This window comes from Neopsephotus bourkii, unplaced genomic scaffold (assembly GCF_033783945.1).
Source record: "Neopsephotus bourkii isolate Nb327-2 ecotype Australia unplaced genomic scaffold, CSIRO-AGI_Nbou_v1 NB_1388, whole genome shotgun sequence".
Lineage (NCBI taxonomy): Eukaryota > Metazoa > Chordata > Aves > Psittaciformes > Psittacidae > Neopsephotus > Neopsephotus bourkii.
In genome coordinates this window covers 5,432,501-5,452,832 of record NW_026901866.1, presented here as the reverse complement: position 1 = coordinate 5,452,832, position 20,332 = coordinate 5,432,501, and the positions used below count along the sequence as shown (strand labels likewise).

The following is a 20,332-nucleotide window of genomic DNA, read 5'->3' as shown; positions in this document are numbered from 1 at the left end:
CTCACCAGTACAACTCTTTAAACCATTTGCAATTGGAGAATACTGATCTTGTTATAGAACAGACATCTATAAACTCACAGCATAACTCCCTCTTCCCCTACTACCTACAATCAGACAACAATTATTAAACAGCCATCACAGTAACATGTCAAACCATTTTAAATATCTGAACAGAAAAAAAATAATCATTCTGATGTTCTGATTCAGCCTTTGCTCAGCATCTTTATAGTCACCAGCAAATGAATCTGAACAGAATGCTTTGCTCAAAAACCCTAAGTATACAATGGCAGTTTGTGACAGAAATAGTCTTTTGCACTGTTTCTGTTTGCCTTTATCTGAAATAAACACATTTTTTAATCTACAGGATTTTATGATAATTTTACTATTACTGTTGTACACTGAAGTCTCAAGATCAGGCATAATGTATTTAGGATTCCAAAAAGTGTGGTTATTATTTTAAAATTACTTATAGGAAACTTGCTTTCACTTATTCCTTCAAAAAAGCAGAAGTATAGGACTAACAATATTTAGAATACAAGCAAACGGGGGAAGGAATTTAGTACAAGGTTGACTTACCATTCTTATTCAAAGAGATGATGAAATGCTTTTCTTTCACTATGTGAAATTGCCTTTAGTTTAATATAAGTGTCAAATATGACATTTTCCTACGGTCTTCCTCACATATAGTAAAGATTCTTTAGCTAATAACAGCGCCAAGCTTTCTCCTGGGACTCTAGAAATTACATTCCAGAATCTACATATGCCTTAGCCAGGCTTGCAGAAGATAGAAAATATAAATTGCTGTATTTGAGTTTATATCTTACAGCAAGTCACTGACAGTGCACCATTTACTACGTGAACCATGTGTTGCTGATCTCTATATGCCTTTCACAAAACAACAGTCATGCCTATCAGCTCTAACACACTTTTACAGCTAGAACCCCAATTTTTAATTTAGAGTTAGAAGGAATTGTAAAATTAGACGCTATGGAAAAAAAAAACCCAACAAACCAACCCCAAACCAATAAACAGCAGCATTCGTTTAAACCCTAAAATAATATACAGCAAGTTCTCAGATTCTGTTTTAAAGTACAATCTGTGTTACTTCCTGTTCTTGCTCTCCAAATTACCTTTGGTCACACAGACTATTCAACAGTTTTTATCCTCGTGGTTTACAAGAAATACATCAGTGTAGGCCAGTGAACAAAGAAAAGTGTGGTATATATGACGTGCACAAAGCAATTATATTTTGTACATGCAGTTGTCGTTTACCCAGTGCCAGTGAAAGCTGTAGGCTACTCAGTGGATGCCACCGCTCTAAAGGAAAAGTATACTGAGGGAAGGGATTCTGTAGGTACATGAAACATTTTATACTTTGTCAGTATATAAAATAGCTTTTTTTTCTAAAATATCACTGTGCAAAATCCGTCGCAAAAAGATGAAGCCTGCCTTTTCCTTTTTCTTTATTATTGAAAAATCTCAATACCTAAATGGCATCTTAAATTACAGCTGTGCAAACCCACTGACAAGGTACACTTTGCATGTTTCTAATGCGAAGCTTAATTTGAAGATGAGGTTGCAGTGCAGCACTGCAACTGAAAATTGCTTAACAATACCATTGATGTATGAACCATAAAAAACCTTGCTAAGCTGTCCCTGCAGAACTCAGAGTAATAAAAAGGTGTTCTTTTGCACTGAGGTGAACAGACATGGTTGACTGCATCTAGGGAGCTGTACTGTTAAATGAGAAAGTGCCATTTCTTTCCTGTCAGTACAGAACAATTTAAGACACTCACAGATTTAGTTAGCACAGAGTACAGGATTTAATGAAATATACACATAACAGCAAACAAACCACAACTATATTCAAAGCTTTCAGTCAGATTGTGTGCAGAATTCATCTTTCATCTGTGACAGATGTGGGGAAAAAACTAGAAACTTTTTCAGTTTCACTCCTAATTTTCAGAGAAACAATAAAATAGCTGAATGGAAAAGGACTAAACATACTCTCAAAGTATCTAGAGATGTTTTCTATCCACATCTAACAGGCAAAGTTACAGGTTTTTTCTCCAATTTCATTTTGGCTTTAATTTCAACCAACAGATCAGGTTTACAAAACCCTAAACTACCAGCTGAGTGTCATGATATCTCTATTGTGAATTGATGCTGCTTCTCCAGATGATTCTTCCTTCAAGAGGTATGGAGACAGGCAGTTGCAGCGAATTGACAGGGAAACCAATTCTCACTTGAGAGATCCTCTCATAGGTTGATTAAATCACACAAAATTGGTTCACAATTTGTGCAGCTACACCTGTGTCTTTTCATACCAATAGTTCCAGAGAGCAGTGAAAGTTACTGTCTAAGCTACATGCAACCTAATCTTTCAACATATGTTTGCTAACGCAACTGTCATTCCATCAGAAACTACAGTAACTCAGCATTCATTTCAGAAGATGCTGTAATACTGTTAGTTTCACCAAGGATTTCTACTTTAAAAACCCCCACAAAAATATTCTTGATTTCCACAGTTAACCTATCACTAAATTCTGGGTTTCTGAAGTAACAAATCTCACTATGGAGATTTTTAGTTTCCTTTATATGAATGTTTAAGAATCATCAATTTCTGTAGTTGTTTTCAATATGAGCAGTTATAACAAAAGATCTGGCAAAAATCTCAAAACTACTTCCAAAACAGCCTTATTGATCCACGTCGCTTCAGTCTAGCTCTTACAATATTAAAGGTACTAACAGCTCAGTGAAAGATGTTATTCCATTTTGAAAGTTGCGATATTAATACATGATAGAATTAAGACAAAGTTCGCTATGCCTTGGTTTCCTGATAGAAACATACAAGAATTTTCTTTCAGAAATGTCAGATTAAAATGGCATACACTATTCTCAAATGTTTTACACATTTTATAGCTCAAGTCAAAACATGGATAGTCCTCTTGTTCAGCACAAAAGAAACTACAACTTTTCAATGGCAATTTTACTGCAAACAACATATGGAATAGTGACTTCAGACTGATTGTCTACTCAACTTTCACCCCATCTCAAATTAGTAAGCATCTTTATGTTACCTACTTAAAATTCACTTGGAGTTGCTTTTATCTGACACCATCTTCTCAGAAAATATTCTACACGCACACATTATGGTCACCTTGCAGCCCTGAGCTGCTCCATCTCCTCTTATTTAGACTGATGTGCAAGTTTAGCACTCTGCATCAGCATCTTTCCTGCCATTCTCACTATTTGCCTAGATATTGCATACACTGAAATTACTTTCTAGGTCTTGTATTCTGGTTACATGTTTCACAAATTCTTTTCTAAAACTTTTCTGTAGTACAGTATCTTCATATATCAACTGATAGTCTTCCTGAGATTCCCACTACCTCCATTCAAGTTTTGCACGTCACTGCTTTCTGGGACTGCCAAATAAGAACAGACCCTTCGGATGCCAATCAAGGATGCTGCTGCAGAGAATAATTTCAAAATCTGATGATGTTATTCTCAGTATTTGTTTTTACTTTCTCTGCTACCTCCTGGATGAATCCGTTTTTAAGCTATTCCCCAACCCAAGGCTGGATATTTGCATCTTGGAATTTCTCATATTCAGCTGAAACAGTAATGGTCACGAGACTAGCCTCTAATGTTCGTACACACCATTTGTTGCATATTTGCGTGTTTCTCCAGTCTTCTCCAATATCCCTCAGATTTCCCTGATGATCTCTTCTGCCTCCTGAGCAGACTTCTAAATTTATTTATTTTAAAAATCCTTTCTTAAAACTGTCATTTACCTCACCTACTACCTAGGTTAGGGTTCCACCACATAAAAAAATGGTATTGAAGATGAAATGTCATGTTTAAGATTGTGAGGAGGTTCTAGTACTATGGAAAGATATATAGAATCATAGAATAGTTAGGGTTGGAAAGGACCTTAAGATTATCTAGTTCCAAGCCCCCTGTTATGGCCAGGGACACCTCACACTAGACCATATCTCCCAAGGCTTTGTTCAACCTGGCCTTGAACACCACCAGGGATGTAGTGTTCACAGCTTCCTTGGGCAACCCATTCCAGTGCCTCACCACCCTTATAGGAAAGAACTTCCTCCTTATATCCAATCTAAACTTCCCCTGTTTAAGCTTTAACCCATTACCCCTTGTCCTATCACTACAGTCCCTAATGAAGAGTCCATCCCCAGCATCCTTATAGGCTCCCTTCAGATACTGGAAGGCTGCTATGAGGTCTCCACACAGCCTTCTCTTCTCCAGGCTGAACAGCCCCAACTTTCTCAGCCTGTCTTCATATGAGAGGTGCTCCATCCCCCCCATCATCCTTGTGGCCCTCCTTTGGACTTGTTCCTACAGTTCCATGTCCTTCTTATGCTGAGGACACCAGAACTGCACAACAATACTCCAGGTGAGGTCTCAGGAGAGCAGAGTAGAAGGGCAGGATCACCTCTTTTGACCGGCTGGTCATGCTCCTTTTGATGCAGCCCAGGATACGGTTGGCTTTCTGGGCTGCGAGCGCACACTGAAGGCAGCTCATGTTACGTTTCTCATCAACCAGCACCCCCAAGTCCTTCTCCACAGGGCTGCTCTCAATCCCTTCTTTGTCCAATCTGGAGCTGTGCCTGGGATTGCTCCGACCTAGGTGTAGGACCTTGCAATTGGCATGGTTAAACTTCATAAGAGTGATCGGCATCAGCCCACCTCACAAGCATGTCAAGGTCCCTCTGGATGGCATTCCTTCCCTCCAGCATATCAACTGAACCACACAGCTTGGTGTCATCGGCAAACTTGCTGAGGGCGTACTCATTCCCACTGCCCATGTCAATGACAAAGATGTTGAACAAGACCGGTCCCAACACCGACCCCTGAGGGACACCACTTGTTACTGGTCTCCAGCTGGACATTCAGCCATTGACCACAACCCTTTGTGTGCAGCCATCCAGCCAGTTCTTTATCCACCGAGTGGGCCATTCATCAAATTGATGTCTCTCCAATTTAGAGATAAGGATGTCATGCAAGACAGTGTCAACTGTTTTGCACAAGTCCAGCTAGATGATGTCAACTGCTCTACCCTTGTCCATCAGTTCTGTAGCCACAAAATCGGTCAGGCAGGATTTCCCCTTAGTGAAGCCATGCTGGATGTTACCAAGCACCTTGTTGTTTTTCATGTACCTTAGCATGCCTTCCAGGGGAATCTGCTCGAAGATTTTGCCAGGCACAGAGGTGAGACTGACTGGTCTGTAGTTCCCTGGCTCATCCATTTTCCCCTTCTTGAAAATGGGGGTTATATTTCCCTTTTTCTAGTCGTTAGGAACTTCATCTGACTGCCATAATCTTTCATAAACTGCATAAATATATACAATGACTATCTTTAAAAGAATAAATCAGAACAATTTTAACCATTTTTAAAAGAAAAGATCTTTATACCAATACCATCAACATGTTCAAAAATTCGGTCCAGCTTAACTTATCTCCCTCCTTATGTACCTGAGATACTTACTACATTTTTTGGTTTGAAGACAGTTGTTACTACTAGTTAAAGTATAGGTAACATATGAAAAAAATACTTTATTGAAAAAAAACAACAAACAAAACCAACAGTGAAACAGTATTATCCCAGATAAAATGCCAATGAGCAATAAATTTCTTTACACACAAAGCCCAGTTGGTTAGACTGTGAAGAGTTTATAACACATTTGGCAACTTGCAGGTATTTCAAAACATTACAGCAAACAGCAAAATCTACCTTCAAAGGCAAGTACTAAAAAAATTGAAATTTGACTTTACCAAAGTAACTTATTCTGTACCAAAGTAGCATTGCTATAAAGTTACCATATGTATCTGCTGCATGTAAACAATTATGATGTGAATTTTTCACAAATATTTCAGCATTCCAGTTTGGCATACTAATTAATGACATTCAAAATGCCAGATTGGTAACATGTATTTTATCAACATAGCTTAATAGTCATTAATGTTTTTTCCTATAACTTCTTTTAAAAACACAGTCCTGTTTATAAGGAAAAATAGCAGAAAGGTACCTGTTCCAGTAGCTCCAAAACTGGTCCTGCAAGTAGGCTTGGTGGCTACTTTCATCACCAAATGAGGCTTTGCTTTCAATCCAGTGAATTATGTGTCCTTCAACAGCTAGGGTGACAGCAGAAAATAAACAGAACTCTTAAAACCACACTCAGCAGCATGGAAGAATGTGTTTGGGAATATCTTATTTACCCCCTCAATCTACCACATAATTTATTATTGCAACAGAGTTATGTATTTATAAAAAATATATTTCAAATATGCACAGGACATTTTTAAAAAAATTATCTATTTCAACAGATAATTATAGAAGTTTAATTACACCCCATTTCAGATACTTGCATTTATTCTAGCACAAACCGAATATAAAGGGAAAGAGACTAGACCAATGTGCAATTGTGCTGTACTTTTATCTTTACTTTGCTGGAAAGGAATTGTCAGGTAAGGAATTGAAAACTTCTGGCGAATAACAAGAACAGTTAGCTAAGCTGTTAAAACCAGCAAATTCTCATCAATGAGGAGTGGAAGGTGTGAGAACGGCAAGGATATTTATCATACATACATATCTCCTTCCTTGCCTTTGCAAAACCAGTAATGCTTTACCAGAAAGAAGCTAGGAATAAGAAGGGTTATGTGAAAAAATGTGATTCTGAATTTCTGTTTCAGTCTGTGGGATTTGCTCTGGTTCACATCTTTCCTCACTGCTTGTAGAACTGAATTTCTCATGCTAATAAGTCTTTTTTTTTTTTTTTTTTTTTTATAAAGTCATTTCTGAAGTTGACAACCTAATTTTGCAGGAGAAATCATGAAACTCACTCTAAAAAAAATAAATAAGAATTCTGTCTCAAATGTAATGTTGGGTATGATTACTGACGTCTTTAAAAATGTTTCCTTCATTTTGCATTGCCTATAATATCCACTGTCATCATGTCTTAGCCTAAGTTTGACCTGGGATCAGTATTCAGCTGGCATCTCAGAGCATGCCATCTCAGAAACGCAATACAGAAAGATTAGAAGAAGCTGTGGCAACACAGAGTTTACAGCAGACTGTAAAATTACTTGGGAAATATGGGTAAATACCACATGAAGCCACCACACTAAGCTCCATATGCCACCACTACCATGCTATCAGTAACCAAGTTAACTTGTGTAGGCCTATACTGCTACACCCTTCCCCTGCTCTCAATACTTCCCTAGTACCTTTAGACCCTGGGAGATGTAACAGCTGAGGCATAAACTGTGTAGTCCATTGAGAAGCAATTTCTGAGAAACATTTGCCTTTCCTAGGCACATAGTGAGTCATGAAGAAGAGAATGCAAGAACGGCCATACATTAGTTCAGACTGGACAACAGGTAGAAGATTATTTCTTGTCAATCTCAAGTGACTAAAATAATGTGAGAAAAGTAATGCACTAGCACTGTTTTGATTTTTAGAGACAAATCCACTCAAAACAAATTAATGGCTAGTTTTAACCTTCTAATAGGGTAATACTACAAACCTAAGACTTCTTCTGGGTGTTTCCCAGTTTCCCTTCTCAAGCACTAAAAAAATTAGCTACACCTAGTTGCTTTCCTAGTTCCATTTAATCAGGCTCCTGGATAGGATATAATCTTACATGTTTCCAATATAAAAGTGAGTATCTTGATATCAAGTATGTATTGTGTATATTGTAGTCCACATTACTGGGGAAATTTACTAATGTATATAAATATCTGAAGGGCAAGTGTTAAGAAGAGGAAACAAGGCTCTTTTCAGTGGTGCCCAGTGGCAGGACCAGAGGCAACAGGCACAAACTGAAACATGGGAGGGTCTCTCTGAACATCAGGAGCCACTTTTTCACCGTTAGGGTAACTGAGCACTGGCACAGGCTTCCCAGAGAAGTTGTGGAATCTCAATCCTTGGAGATATTCAAAAGTCGTGTGGACATGCTTAAGCAGATGACTACCAGAGATGGCCTCCAGCCTCAGCCATTTTGTGATACTGTAATTTCACAATCTTCCCTGCTAACTTTAGACTGGATAAACAACAACTGTTCCCTCATGTCCTTGGTAGCTTTCTGAGATCCTCCACAAATAAGAATTATAGAAGTGAAGTAGTAGAAGATAACTGAAAACTCTCCAGGTGTGGCTTGACAACTGTCTGTGAATTGCAGATCATAAGGATGCCAAAACTGACTGTTCAAATATAGAGTGCTTTAGCTACAAAGGTATTTTTTGTTTTGTACATATAACCTCTTCTTAACATCACTACCATTTTTATTTTCTGGAAACATGATTATGAATACAAACATCATTGAACTTTTCAGAAGACTCTCATATACATAGTTGTTCATCTATTAAATAACAGACTATCGTGCTGAAAGACGGTATCTCAAGCACTTCCGCGTAGTGAGACATTTTATAGCACACAAGTCAGTTCCTTATACCAGAGTACAAATCAGTTAGTAAGAATTCCAACTGTTGTCATTATGAAGAACAAAAAGCTAGTGACATATATGACTTTCACAGGCTGCTTTCAGCCTTCTTGTTTTGTCTGTCAGACACCTGCATTGACAGCCGTGTTCTATGGAGGCAAAGTCGTCATCTTTTGGCATGAAAGTCAATTTACAAAAGGTGATTAATAATCCTTTACACTTAAGACAACATTGATGTTTCTTCTACCATGGCCCAGCCACTACATCAGCTGATTTCCTTCTTACATGGCCTCAAGACCAGAAAATGTAGATGAGCTTTGACACAACCTTTATACCTACTTTTATTCCTTCTTGCTACACAGGATTAAAAAAAAAAAAAAAAAAGAAAAAAAAGAGAACTGCACAGTTGTATTTAGATGCAAAGTGATGGCAAGAGAATAATGGCACTACAAGAAATCTTTACGCAATGACCTATAGGTGTAATGGTAATACTCTACACTGCTTTGAATTGATTTGGTCTAGAAGCCTAAAACAGTTATAGAGTTCAGTTCAGAAAGACCGTGAGCAGAGCAGTTTAGAGGGAGGAGGCATCTGGGGGTTCTTACTGTTCCTTGGTTTTCTTTTTGTGATAATGAGACAAAAACATGCAGCAGCCAAAGAGGAAGCACTGAGTAATACTACTTACGAGCAAACCTCTCTGACCCAAACTAGTTCTTAAAATTATTAGGTAACTACTGAAAAAAACCCCACCCCTAATTTGGAGTATCCTTTAATATACAGCTGTATAGCTGTAATGTTGTTGTGGTTTAAACACAGCCAGACAGCTTGTTCACTCACTCTCCCCCTTTTCCTCCCTCTTCCTTCCCTTCCCCTGCTGCTGGAGGTCTGGAAAGGAGAATGAAAGGAATGCAACTCCCACGGGCTGAGATAAGAATAGTTTAGTAACTAAGGAATAACACAAACCACTACTGCTACCACCAGTAATAATAATGATAAAGGAAATAACAAGAGAAGAGAATACAACAGTTCACCACCTGCCGACCAATAACTCGCACCCCCCCCCCAGCCTCACCAAGCGCGGACCGACACGTCCTCCAACCCTGCAGTCCCCTAGCCCTTTTGGGTAACTCCCAGTTACATCCAGGGCATGACGTGCTGTGGTATGGAATACTTCTTTGGTCAGTTTGGGTCAGGTGTCCTGTCTCTGCTTCCTCCCAGCTTCCCCTCCTCCCTGGCAGAGCATGAGACTCACAAAGTCCTTGGTCAGACTAAAACATCGGTGTTACCAGCTCTGCTCCCAGGCCGAAAGTCAAAACACAACGCTGCACCAGCTACTAAGAAGGAGAAAAATGACTGCTACTGCTGAACCCAGGACAAATGTGTAGCTGTAGTATTTTAGCATGCACTTTTCTACTCAAAACAATGACAATTCTTTAAAAGACTTACCTACTGGCACTTCTAAAATGAAGTCTGGTGTTTTGTCATAACCCTTTGCACGAAGCTGATCTTCAGCTATACATACAGAATAAGAACTATTGTTAATAAAACTCTTCTATTAAGTAGACAGCAGCATAATTATTTTTATTTTAAATAAGAGTGCAAGAATTACTAATGCAGTCATACATATCTTTCTTATGCATGCAATGCTGTGTCAGATTAAATGAACCTTTGTAGAAAACCTGAAGCATGGATACAAGAATGCTTCTTTGTCATCCTTGCATTTTTATGCCTTCATTATAAACATCATTAATTCAAGCTGTCATATAGTATTTTATAAACCCCAAATATTCAAAATAAAGAAATATATTTGCTGATTGAAAGAAGAGTTTCCCCACATTAGGAAGCATTAAGACTAATCCTATCAACACCACAAATGTAGATAGACTGTAGCTGCCTTCTTGGTTTTATTTCAGTGTTAGCATAAAGTTGTTAAAAAAAGAACAGGAAAATCCTTTTCTTCCAGAAATTTATGAAGGAGAGAATCCACGATTTTAGTTTCTCTTGCACCCTGCAATCTACAGAATTTATTCAATTTCGGAACATACAAAGACCTAGAAATTCTGCTAACATAAACTATACAACTCTATTGCTTACAAATATTAGAGCTGAATATTCCAAGAAACAATAATGACTGAGCAAGATGAAACTGCAGAAGACAAAAGATGCTTCCTTAAAAAAGAGAAAAAAGGAAGCCCAAGCAAGCCCTTAATATTGCCCTTAATATTTTCTAAACTATTGTCCTTGATTTCTGATACCATTACACTGGTATTTCTGAAACATCATTTCTCCATTAGAATTTGGAGTGACCTGGTCATTCAATTCCAGGCATGGCTTTCTGTCTTCACCCAAGCTCAACTAATGGCACTACCTAGTAACAAGTAAGGCTGTGTAGCCCCTTAACACCTACTGGGCTGTTGACATTGTCATGCATCCCATTCCCCTTTCTACATCACCTTTGATTAAAATTAATGGTCCATTCTCACTGTTGGGTAGCTTATTTCCAATCCATTTATCAGGTTAGGACAGTAGTTTCATGGCCAATGTTCAGAACTCAGTTTTTGAATACTTTGTGAATATCCTGAAAGGTCAGCAGTTTGAGTCCAAGTAACATTTTAATGACAAGAAAAACATACACTCTTAGAAATCCAAATATTCTAAAACTGCCTCAAGCAAGCTCCCCCTCCCCTCTTTCCCTTTGAAGAATGTAAGTCTGAAGTGGTTTTTAAACATAGTAAAGTCATAACTGAAAGTGGGACAGGAGTGATTTTGCAAAGTTGTACATTCAGTTAGGGGTAAACTGCAATAGCTGATTATTAGTTTTGATAGGTGCAGTATTTCTTTGGAAATTTGAGAGTATTTCTTCACTGTAACCACACCACATTGTAAATACAAGTCACTGCAATGCAACAGTTCACTGTATCACCTGATCAGCTATTAAACTTTTTTAGGATTTGGAGACAGAATTGGTTGTTGGCTGTTTTTCCAAATTTGTCAAGATTGTCAGGAATGTGGATAAAGAGTGTTAAGATTAACGAAGTTCTAATTTAACAGAACGTATGCAGCCCAGAGGGCCAACTGTATCCTGGGCTGCATCAAAAGCAGCGTGACCAGCAGGTCGAAGGAGGTGATCCTGCCCCTTTACTCTGCTCTCGTGAGACCTCACTTGGAGTATTGTGTGCAGTTCTGGTATCCTCAATATAAAAAGGACATGGAACTGTTGGAACAAGTCCAGAGAAGGGCCATGAGAATGATCAGGGGACTGGAGCACCTCCCATATGAAGATAGGCTGAGAAAGTTGGGACTGTTCAGCCTGGAGAAGGCTGCGTGGAGACCTGATAGCAGCCTTCCAGTATCTGAAGGGAGCCCATAGGGATGCTGGGGAGGGACTCTTCATTAGGGACTGTAGTGATAGACAAGGAGTAATGGGTTAAAGCTTAAACAGGGGAAGTTTAGATTGGATATAAGGAGGAAATTCTTTCCTGTAAGGGTGGTGAGGCACTGGAATAGGTTGCCCAGGGAGGTTGTGAATGCTCCATCCCTGGCAGTGTTCAAGGCCAGGTTGGACAAAGCCTTGGGTGATATGGTTTAGAGCGAGGTGTCCCTGCCCATGGCAGGAGGGTTGGAACTTAAACTTGAGAAGAAACTTCTTCTCAGTGAGGGTGACAGAACACTGGAACAGGCTGCCCAGGGAGGTTGTGGAGTCTCCTTCTCTGGAGACATTCAAAACCCGCCTGGATATGTTCCTGTGTAAACTTATCTAGGTGTTCCTGCTCCGGCAGGGGGATTGGACTAGATGATCTTTTGAGGTCCCTTCCAATCTCTAGCATACTGTGATACTATAATCTTAAGGTCCTTTCCAACCCTAACTATTCTATGATTCTATGATTTTATGAGTAGAGAATTTTGTGCCATAACATAAAAATGAATTAACTGTATGTGATCTCTTAATCTTGATTAAAAAAAAAAATCCACTTTTATCCAACTCTGTTTTACTGTATTCTGCTCTTAATTGTTTGAAACAGTACAAAAAAGACAACAGGATGTTCCAGATGAAGTTTTCATTGTTTAAGAAGATAGAAATAGCAATAGAAAGTTCAGTATTTTTCTTTCATATCTAACAAATGCTAGTATCAGAAATTCAGAGAAATGTACCTTAAAAGAACCCACTGACAGCCAGGAAGGGGTAAACATTTCCTGATAAGTTAACTTGGCAAGTCTCAGATCTGGAGTCTGTATCACATTAATTTCAATATTCTTCTGCAGATTCTTTTTTCAAGGCTACTTGATTACTTTTAAAATCATAGAATTATAGAATCATAGAAATCATTTTGTCAAAATCAGATTGTGTGATACTAACACATGGCTTGAAAAAGAATGTGTTTTTTGCTTTAAGTCTGTTTCTGAATGTTTTCACTTGGTTTCTCCTGACATTCTGTACTGTGAATAGCATGATAAAATAAGTTTTAAAACCATGTTTACTATTGATGTGAGCTGTCTATCGTTTAGCAACATAATTATAGATTACCATTTCTTTAAGTGTTTTGAAGCTTTGTACAAACCCGTAAAGATCCTACACAGAACCTAGAAATTCCTCGCATTTCAGTATGGCAAGTGAAACGGTTCACCTGTTTTGAGAGAACACTTTAATCCTAAGCAAAGTGATAAATAGGGGGCCTATAGGGATGCTGGGGAGGGACTCTTCATTAGGGACTATAGTGATAGGACAAGGGGTAACGGGTTAAAATTTAAACAGGGGAAGTTTAGATTGGATATAAGGAGGGAATTCTTTCCTGTAAGGGTGGTGAGGCACTGGAATAGGTTGCCCAGGGAGATTGTGAATGCTCCATCCCTGGCAGTGCTCAAGACCAGGTTGGATGAAGCCTTGGGTGATACGGTTTAGTGTGAGGTGTCCCTGCCCATGGCAGGGGGGTTGGAACTTGATGATCTTAAGGTCCTTTCCAACCCTAACTATTCTATGATTCTATGAATATTTGAGAGCTGTGTTTTTCTTGAAGAGAGGACATGGTAAACGATGTGGCTGTCATGAACAGTAGATTAACAAAAAGCAAACCCTTCGTTTATATAGGCTTCAAATCAATTTCTGGGTGAATCTGAAAGTGTTACATCTGATCTGTAGGCTCTGAAATCTAACTGATCTAGAAACAGACAAGTTATGTCCTGGGACTGAACAGCTGTTTCATGCTCCAAGATGATACTGGGGCGATTTATATTCACCAGGTCCTTGGACTCTCTGTTGCTCAGGTGAAGAGACCTGATACAAAAACCTTACTATTCTTGAGGAATAGTAAACGAATATGGAAACTGCAGAATTCGTTTTTTGTAACACACGTTAAAAAGTAATGGATTGCAATTACAGCAAACTAAGTCCTGGGCCATCTTCAAAACTGGAATGTAGTCTTTCTCAGAGCCTAACAAAGCCTGAATTTGTTGACCTATAGGAAATACTGTCATCTCTTCTGTTTTGCTGAAGTTATCTTCAAGCAGTTTTGGAAGTAATTTTTAAAAAAGGAAAGATTTGATTGTGAGGGATTCAGTAGGGTTAATCTAGCACATACTAAGGATTTATTTATTTATTTATTTATTTATTAAGACCTAAAACCTTAAAAGACACACGCAAAGGACAGAAATAATAAATACACCCATCTAACAGATCTTAAATTATGACTAAACAGTATTTCACTATGCATAATATCTAAACAATAAATTAAGCTTTGTCATTTATTTTTATATTCTAATGAGTTAATCCATTCTAGGTACTTTGACAACATAAATTTCTTAAAGCTTATTTTTAAAGACAAAACTGATGCTTATCCAAGGTCACAAAACATCAAAATTTAAATCTAATTTGTGTAGTACACAAGCTTGCACAAGCTGAATAAAATGATAATCATTGGGTTGTTCATTTGTGAGTCATCTAGTCCATTCTCTTGTATCGTGACAGGATTGATTTCATTACCAGCTTTGATGGATGAATGTCAAGTCTAGCCTTGAATTTTCCATTGAAGGTGATTCCATAACCTTCCCTGGCAGTTTGTTTTATACTTACAGCTCCTAGAACTGTTTAGTATTTTAACTCATCATCATCTCTGTAATTACAGCTTAAGCCTATTACCTGTACCTCTGCTCTTATAGCCAAGAAGGAAAAACTACTCACATTTTCACAGTGTCATCTGCAGGTTTGTATGCAATACTTATTTCTGTCTTTTTTTCATTTTTTCTCTAAAATAAAAGATCACACTAACTCTGTTCCTTAATTATATGGGCAAATATTTTAAAAACCTTAATAATCATTCTAATTTTTAAAATCTGTTTAAAGTTTCCAAAATATTAACCTGAATCTAGATTTAGGAAATACCATAGTTCCTGATAAAACCAGCAAAATTCCCTGATCACACAAATTTAGTGCAACATCAACAAAAGACAGCATTTCACTTTGCTATTGTCTCATCATATAAGAAGTCCAAGATTTAAGAAGTCACTGTTAAGTTTATTTTCACAATAAGAGAAATGATGCTTTAAATATTAATCTTTGTTTTAATGGCACTCATGTACAAGAAACTTAGTGCAGCCTAAAAGAAAAAAAATGAAAATAACTTTGTAATTAATCCTTAAAATGATTTTAAATATAGGGATTGTGAAATGAGTACTTGCATTGGTTAGTAGGCAGGGGGCAAAAATTCAGCAGAAATTGCACAGAAAGCTATATGAGTGAATCCTCTCACAGTTCTTTAATACATAAAGCATTTTGAAGTTAATATTTCTTATGCTTCCTCTTAAGTCTCATAAGGCCTAGATTATGGCTAATATCTCATGACACCAAAAGTAATACCGCAGCAGATATTAAAGCATTTTTTTCAGCTACTTATTCTATAAAATATTAATTGCAAGCCTGTGCATGTGCTGTACATAGAGGGTATTAGGTAACTGAGTTCCTGCTCAGTTCTAAATCAATAAAAGATAACATGTACAGCATCAATCATTTCTTACTCTTCCTTTACTACCCAATACAAAGAGTGTTGAGGCTTATTTTTTTCTTAGGTAAACAGTCACTGAAATCTTTGAAGTTAAGGATTTGCTGGCTAGCCCCTACTACAAATTCTTACCTATGAAAGAGAGATTTTTTTCCAAAAGCATTTCTCGCAGCAAGACTTCATGCTCATGCCCAATAGCGCTGATAGCTTTAGATTAAGAAATGGAAGAACCAACTTCAGAAAAAACATCACAGGTAAAGTAATTAATGATAAAATACATTTGCCTTCATCTGCATTTCAGAAGGGAACAATGATTTGAACTCTAAGTTTTTAAATACCTCACAGGGACTTTCAGAGGCATTTAGCACTTTGTGAAAATTAGACTACTGTCTCATCAGCATACATTTTACAAAAATAAGACCAATTAGATCACATTTAGTCAGTATAAATAAGGCTAATATTTAAATTTTTGCTTTATTTCACTCCCAAATTTAAAAGACAGTGAGCTTAAAACATGTAATGAAATACCTTTTAATTTGCTCTTTACTGACAAGTGTATCAATTCTCTAATTCAGCAAAGAATGAAATAAACTGTTTTTTTCTTTATATTCAGAAATTGATAGGCACCACAGCCATTTGAAACATCTTACTGTAACAAAATATCCTTTTAATTGATTTTTCAGAAGCATGAACTTAGGGAAGGATGAAATATTTTATAGTGAAGTCCTTTTCACTTCACTGACAGCCTGTTGATCCAATGTGCTATTCTTAGCAACATGTAGATAAGTCACCATGTTAAGTATTTTTAATGTATATTCCTGGAGGTCAAAGTTCTGTTCTGGAAGCTTTTAAGAAGAATCTTATGGAACATCATGATAAAGGACCTTACATTAAAACAGTTAAGTTCCTAACTCTGTTTAGAATAACTTCTGAAAATTTAAACTACATTACAATTAGAGTTAATTACCTAATTTATATCAACTTTTTATGCTAAACAGCAAAAATACCGATTGTATGGAATCATTGCATTTACATATATAGTTTTTATTAACTGAAACTCTATATTATGTTAAACTCTACTAGCATTAACAGAACAAAAGGGGTAAATGAAGAACAGCAGAAATGTAAGAAAAATACTGCAAATGGAATTTATAATGCATTGTAAGCAGAAACACTTAGACTTAGTCTATAATAATACCTGTTATTGATGTATGGCAATGACCATGGGGCAAAACTTGTAAATAACCTCACAAGCCATTTTCTACTCATGCAATCTAGCAGCCTAGTTTCCCGTAAGCATCTGAACTATTACTGAAAAATAGCCTCTTGGCATTTACAAAGAGGTTGACTTCATACTTTAGTCCATGCATATACAATTAGATAGTTATATTTAAAATCAATATGCAATCCTTCAGAAGACATTATGCTTTTAAAACCTTAACTTTAAATTGATTTTAAACTATTTTATGCACCTCAAAATTAACATCTAATTCAGCAACATACTTGCAGATAATGCACTTGCACAGTTTAGTATTAAACTTTTCTGTACCAAAAACGGAACTAAAAAACTCCTCATTATGCCCACTGATGTCACTGCAGAGTCAATAACTTCACTTGAACCAGAATCTGAAGAGGATAGAAAAGACCTTTATAGACTTCAGGCAAGTTGTTCTTAAAAAATGGTCATAATTATACATATTCTGTTATTATTACTTTTAAACATGACACTTTCAGAAGACTATAGCCAGAATGTTTGTCATAAAAATATTAATCTTACATTTCTAGATGTGAAAATTAATGATCAACAATCTTTTAAAAACTGTGATTTATTAGATTAATCCACTGTCACAGAGCTGTATTTAATGTTGAAGAATTTCTCAATGAATATATAAAATTATGATTAAAACCAGAAAATACAAATATAATTAGAACTTCATCCTGCACCTGTTAAACTTAATGGGAGCAGGGCTGAGTCTGTAGTAGACACCAGGCAAGTATTTCTAATGGAAAGAACATATTTTTATCGGGTGACTACCGAATGTATCACACCTAAAAAAAGTGTTGTTTTTCATGCATAACTGAACATCACTGTAGCTGTTCTATCCTGCAACTGTACAGTGAAATCAGGATCTTCCCCCAGACTGCATTCAGAGATTTATGCAAGGAACCCCTAGGACTTGGGAGACAATTGCCTTGCTAGCTGGCTCAGTGATAGGAGGTCATGATTTTGAAACTGTTCCTTTCACAGCAGACTGAAACAGAAGAGCTACTCATTCAGGACTTTACTGAAGTCTTGTATCCTTGTTAAAACCTGGTCTAGTGGAACATGTCCCTGCCCATGGCAGAGGAGCTGGAACTAGATGACTTTAAGGTCCCTTCCAACCCAAAGCATTCTATGATTCTATGAAAACAGAGTTAGGGTTGCAGTGATCTTTCCTAACAGTTTATACTCTTAGTCTGGAAAACCCAGTACCAAGAGGTCTCCTCAGGATTCTCACTGGATATTGAGGATCTCTAATTAACCATTTCAACACTAACCCCCTCCCCAAAAACCAAACCCAACACCCTTAAAGTCCAAGCTACATAGGGTTTTTTCCTACAGCTAGACTCATTTCCTTTACGAAGAAGAGAAAGTAAAAGAACTGCGTGGAATGTCAGAGTTTAAAAATACTAATTGGTCAATCCTACCTGAATTGCACTTGAAAATCTTCCAATTAAAACTCAACAGAAGAGTTGAGATTGGAAGGTATCTCCAGAGATCATCTAGCCCAACTACACCGCTCCAAGCACTGTTGTCCAGTCTTAGTAGAAAACAAGTCATGAATTTCAACTAATCAAAACCAAAGAGGTTCAATCAGGCATACGAATGTGTAGCCAGCAAACTAACAACTTCCTGTGGTCCATCTGATTTTTGTTAAACAGTATAAGAGGAAGCTTTGCAGTGACCCTCTAGCTGATTGAATGTAAAACAGAGGAGTATGAAACGTGTTTTGTGAAGCAGAACTTTATGTCAGGTTAAAGCTAGACACATCTCTTCCACACAGGCTAAACTCGTCAATTGTGCACCTAAAATTTTATGGGAAAGGATACTGTTTGATGCAGTCCACCAGTGGTCCATAACAACAGTCATTCACAGTACACTGCAGACAAATAAGAGAAGTAGTATAGTGATGGGCAATGCAAAACCATTATAGTTAAAAAGAACCTTAAAAACAGTAATTACTTTTCTTCAAAAAGGCTATCAGATGCTGTTCAGATTTAATCACAGAAAACAAAACCTGCATGCTTTTATTCACTATAAAAGCAAGCTATTAAAAAGTGAAATGCTCCCCTCACAAATACTGCATTGCCATTTATGGTGCACCCTGACCTCACTGATAGTTTACGATGACAGTAATTAAATGAGGTTTAAAATCTTTTACTCTGCTAGACAGATAACAGCACCGCCACAGGAAAAAAAAAAAAAAAAAAAAGAAAGAAAAGAAAAAGACAACTGTGATTAATACCTGATAGACTTGATTTGCCAGAACTCCATCTGGTATCTGAGAAGGGTCCCGTAGCATACTATTAATAAGTGTTTTGGAGGCTAAAGAAATAAGGAATAAAAACATACAAAAAACCTGTTAGCTCAGTTATCCGCTTGGCAGGAAGAGAGACACACTTTTACAAAAGAAAACATTAATGATGTAGATAATTTTGAAAAATATCAAACCAGCAACTACAAACTTTGTAGCTACTTAAACCCATTCTGATACGATTAAAAGGCTTGAAACACCAAAGGATTGTATTAGCACAGGGTCAAAGCAGGCCTTTTTCTACTTAATCAGTTTTACAGGACAATTTGTGCTTCAAAAGCATCTTGCAGCTCCTAAGGAAAGTGCTTAGTATAAAGAAAATGTAACTCAAAATAACAACCATAGCCTATGAGAACTTAAGGAAGAAGGTATGTAAAAATTCAAAACAGCCTCTAAAAACAATGTTTGGTCTGAACAATCTTAAGCACTTTATCACTTGATGATTCCAGTTTAGCAGTTTTCAAATTTATTTATTTACTTATTCAGTGTTGACACATTTATCTCACTGTACTTAAAAGCTGGTAATAGGCTTTCTATGCTATTTTCAAATGTATAAGACACAAAAGAAATCAGAAGTGAATTTAGGAGTATTTATCAGTCTTTCATTCAATGAGATTGATACAACAGCAACAAAAAAAACCAATCATAAATCAAGAGATGCCTTTAGCTTATTTTCGAATAGGTCTTGCAAGCACAGGCATTATCTCTCCAGATGCTTAATCTGGGTAGCTGCATACACTAGTTAATTACTAATAAAGGTGGAAAAACTGTTCTAGAAAAATGCCCTCTAAAAAAATTCACACATTTAATTTTATGATTTCTCAGAGAAAAAAACAACACTGCTGCACAAGCATAAGCTGCCTCCTTCCTGGGAACAACTGCTGACAGAGTTCAGCTGGTGGGTATATTTATATCATTGAATCCATAAATGTAGACTAGGCTTGAGACTAGCAAAGTTCCTGCTTTGCCAAAGATTTCCTGTGTTACTTCAGGTAAATTCCTTTAACCTGGGTGTGCTTCACTTGTGTAAACAAAGTGAAAAACTGCTCTCTTCCTGTTCTTAATTTTTCTTTTGTCCCAATGTGGGGCCAAAGCTTTGTCACTCTCTTCAATTATTGAACTGAAAGCCTCAGATATTATTCTATGATTCTATATCACTGTGAAACGGGGTCCTGGGACCTGTGACATGAAGGGATCTGCCATTTAGGCCACAATTTTGCCATATAAGCAACGATGAATGTGTGTAAACACTGCTGAAAGTAAAGGAGACTCTCATTTTAATATTCTCCTGAATGTTGTC

At 37.1% G+C, this 20,332-nt stretch overlaps 1 protein-coding gene and 1 long non-coding RNA gene across 10 annotated transcripts in view; one reads left to right on the top strand and one right to left on the bottom strand.

Moving 5' to 3' along the window:
• CDIN1 (CDAN1 interacting nuclease 1) overlaps nt 1-20,332 on the bottom strand; it is a 125,393-nt gene that overhangs the window by 56,412 nt on the left and 48,649 nt on the right. For 7 of the 9 annotated variants that reach the window (XM_061367672.1, XM_061367671.1, XM_061367673.1 and 4 more), the window contains 5 exons: nt 18,964-19,043; nt 18,548-18,597; nt 15,590-15,657; nt 9,912-9,977; nt 6,054-6,159 (listed from right to left, as the gene is read on the bottom strand). In XM_061367672.1, coding sequence (XP_061223656.1) covers nt 6,054-6,159; nt 9,912-9,977; nt 15,590-15,657; nt 18,548-18,597; nt 18,964-19,043 — 370 coding nt within the window. The remainder of the gene's footprint in view (nt 1-6,053; nt 6,160-9,911; nt 9,978-15,589; nt 15,658-18,547; nt 18,598-18,963; nt 19,044-20,332) is intronic. The other 2 variants (XM_061367674.1, XM_061367677.1) reach the window with 2 other exon arrangements.
• The window catches only part of LOC133219974 (uncharacterized), a 63,529-nt gene that overhangs the window by 33,635 nt on the left and 9,562 nt on the right, over nt 1-20,332 (top strand). The window lies entirely within an intron of this gene.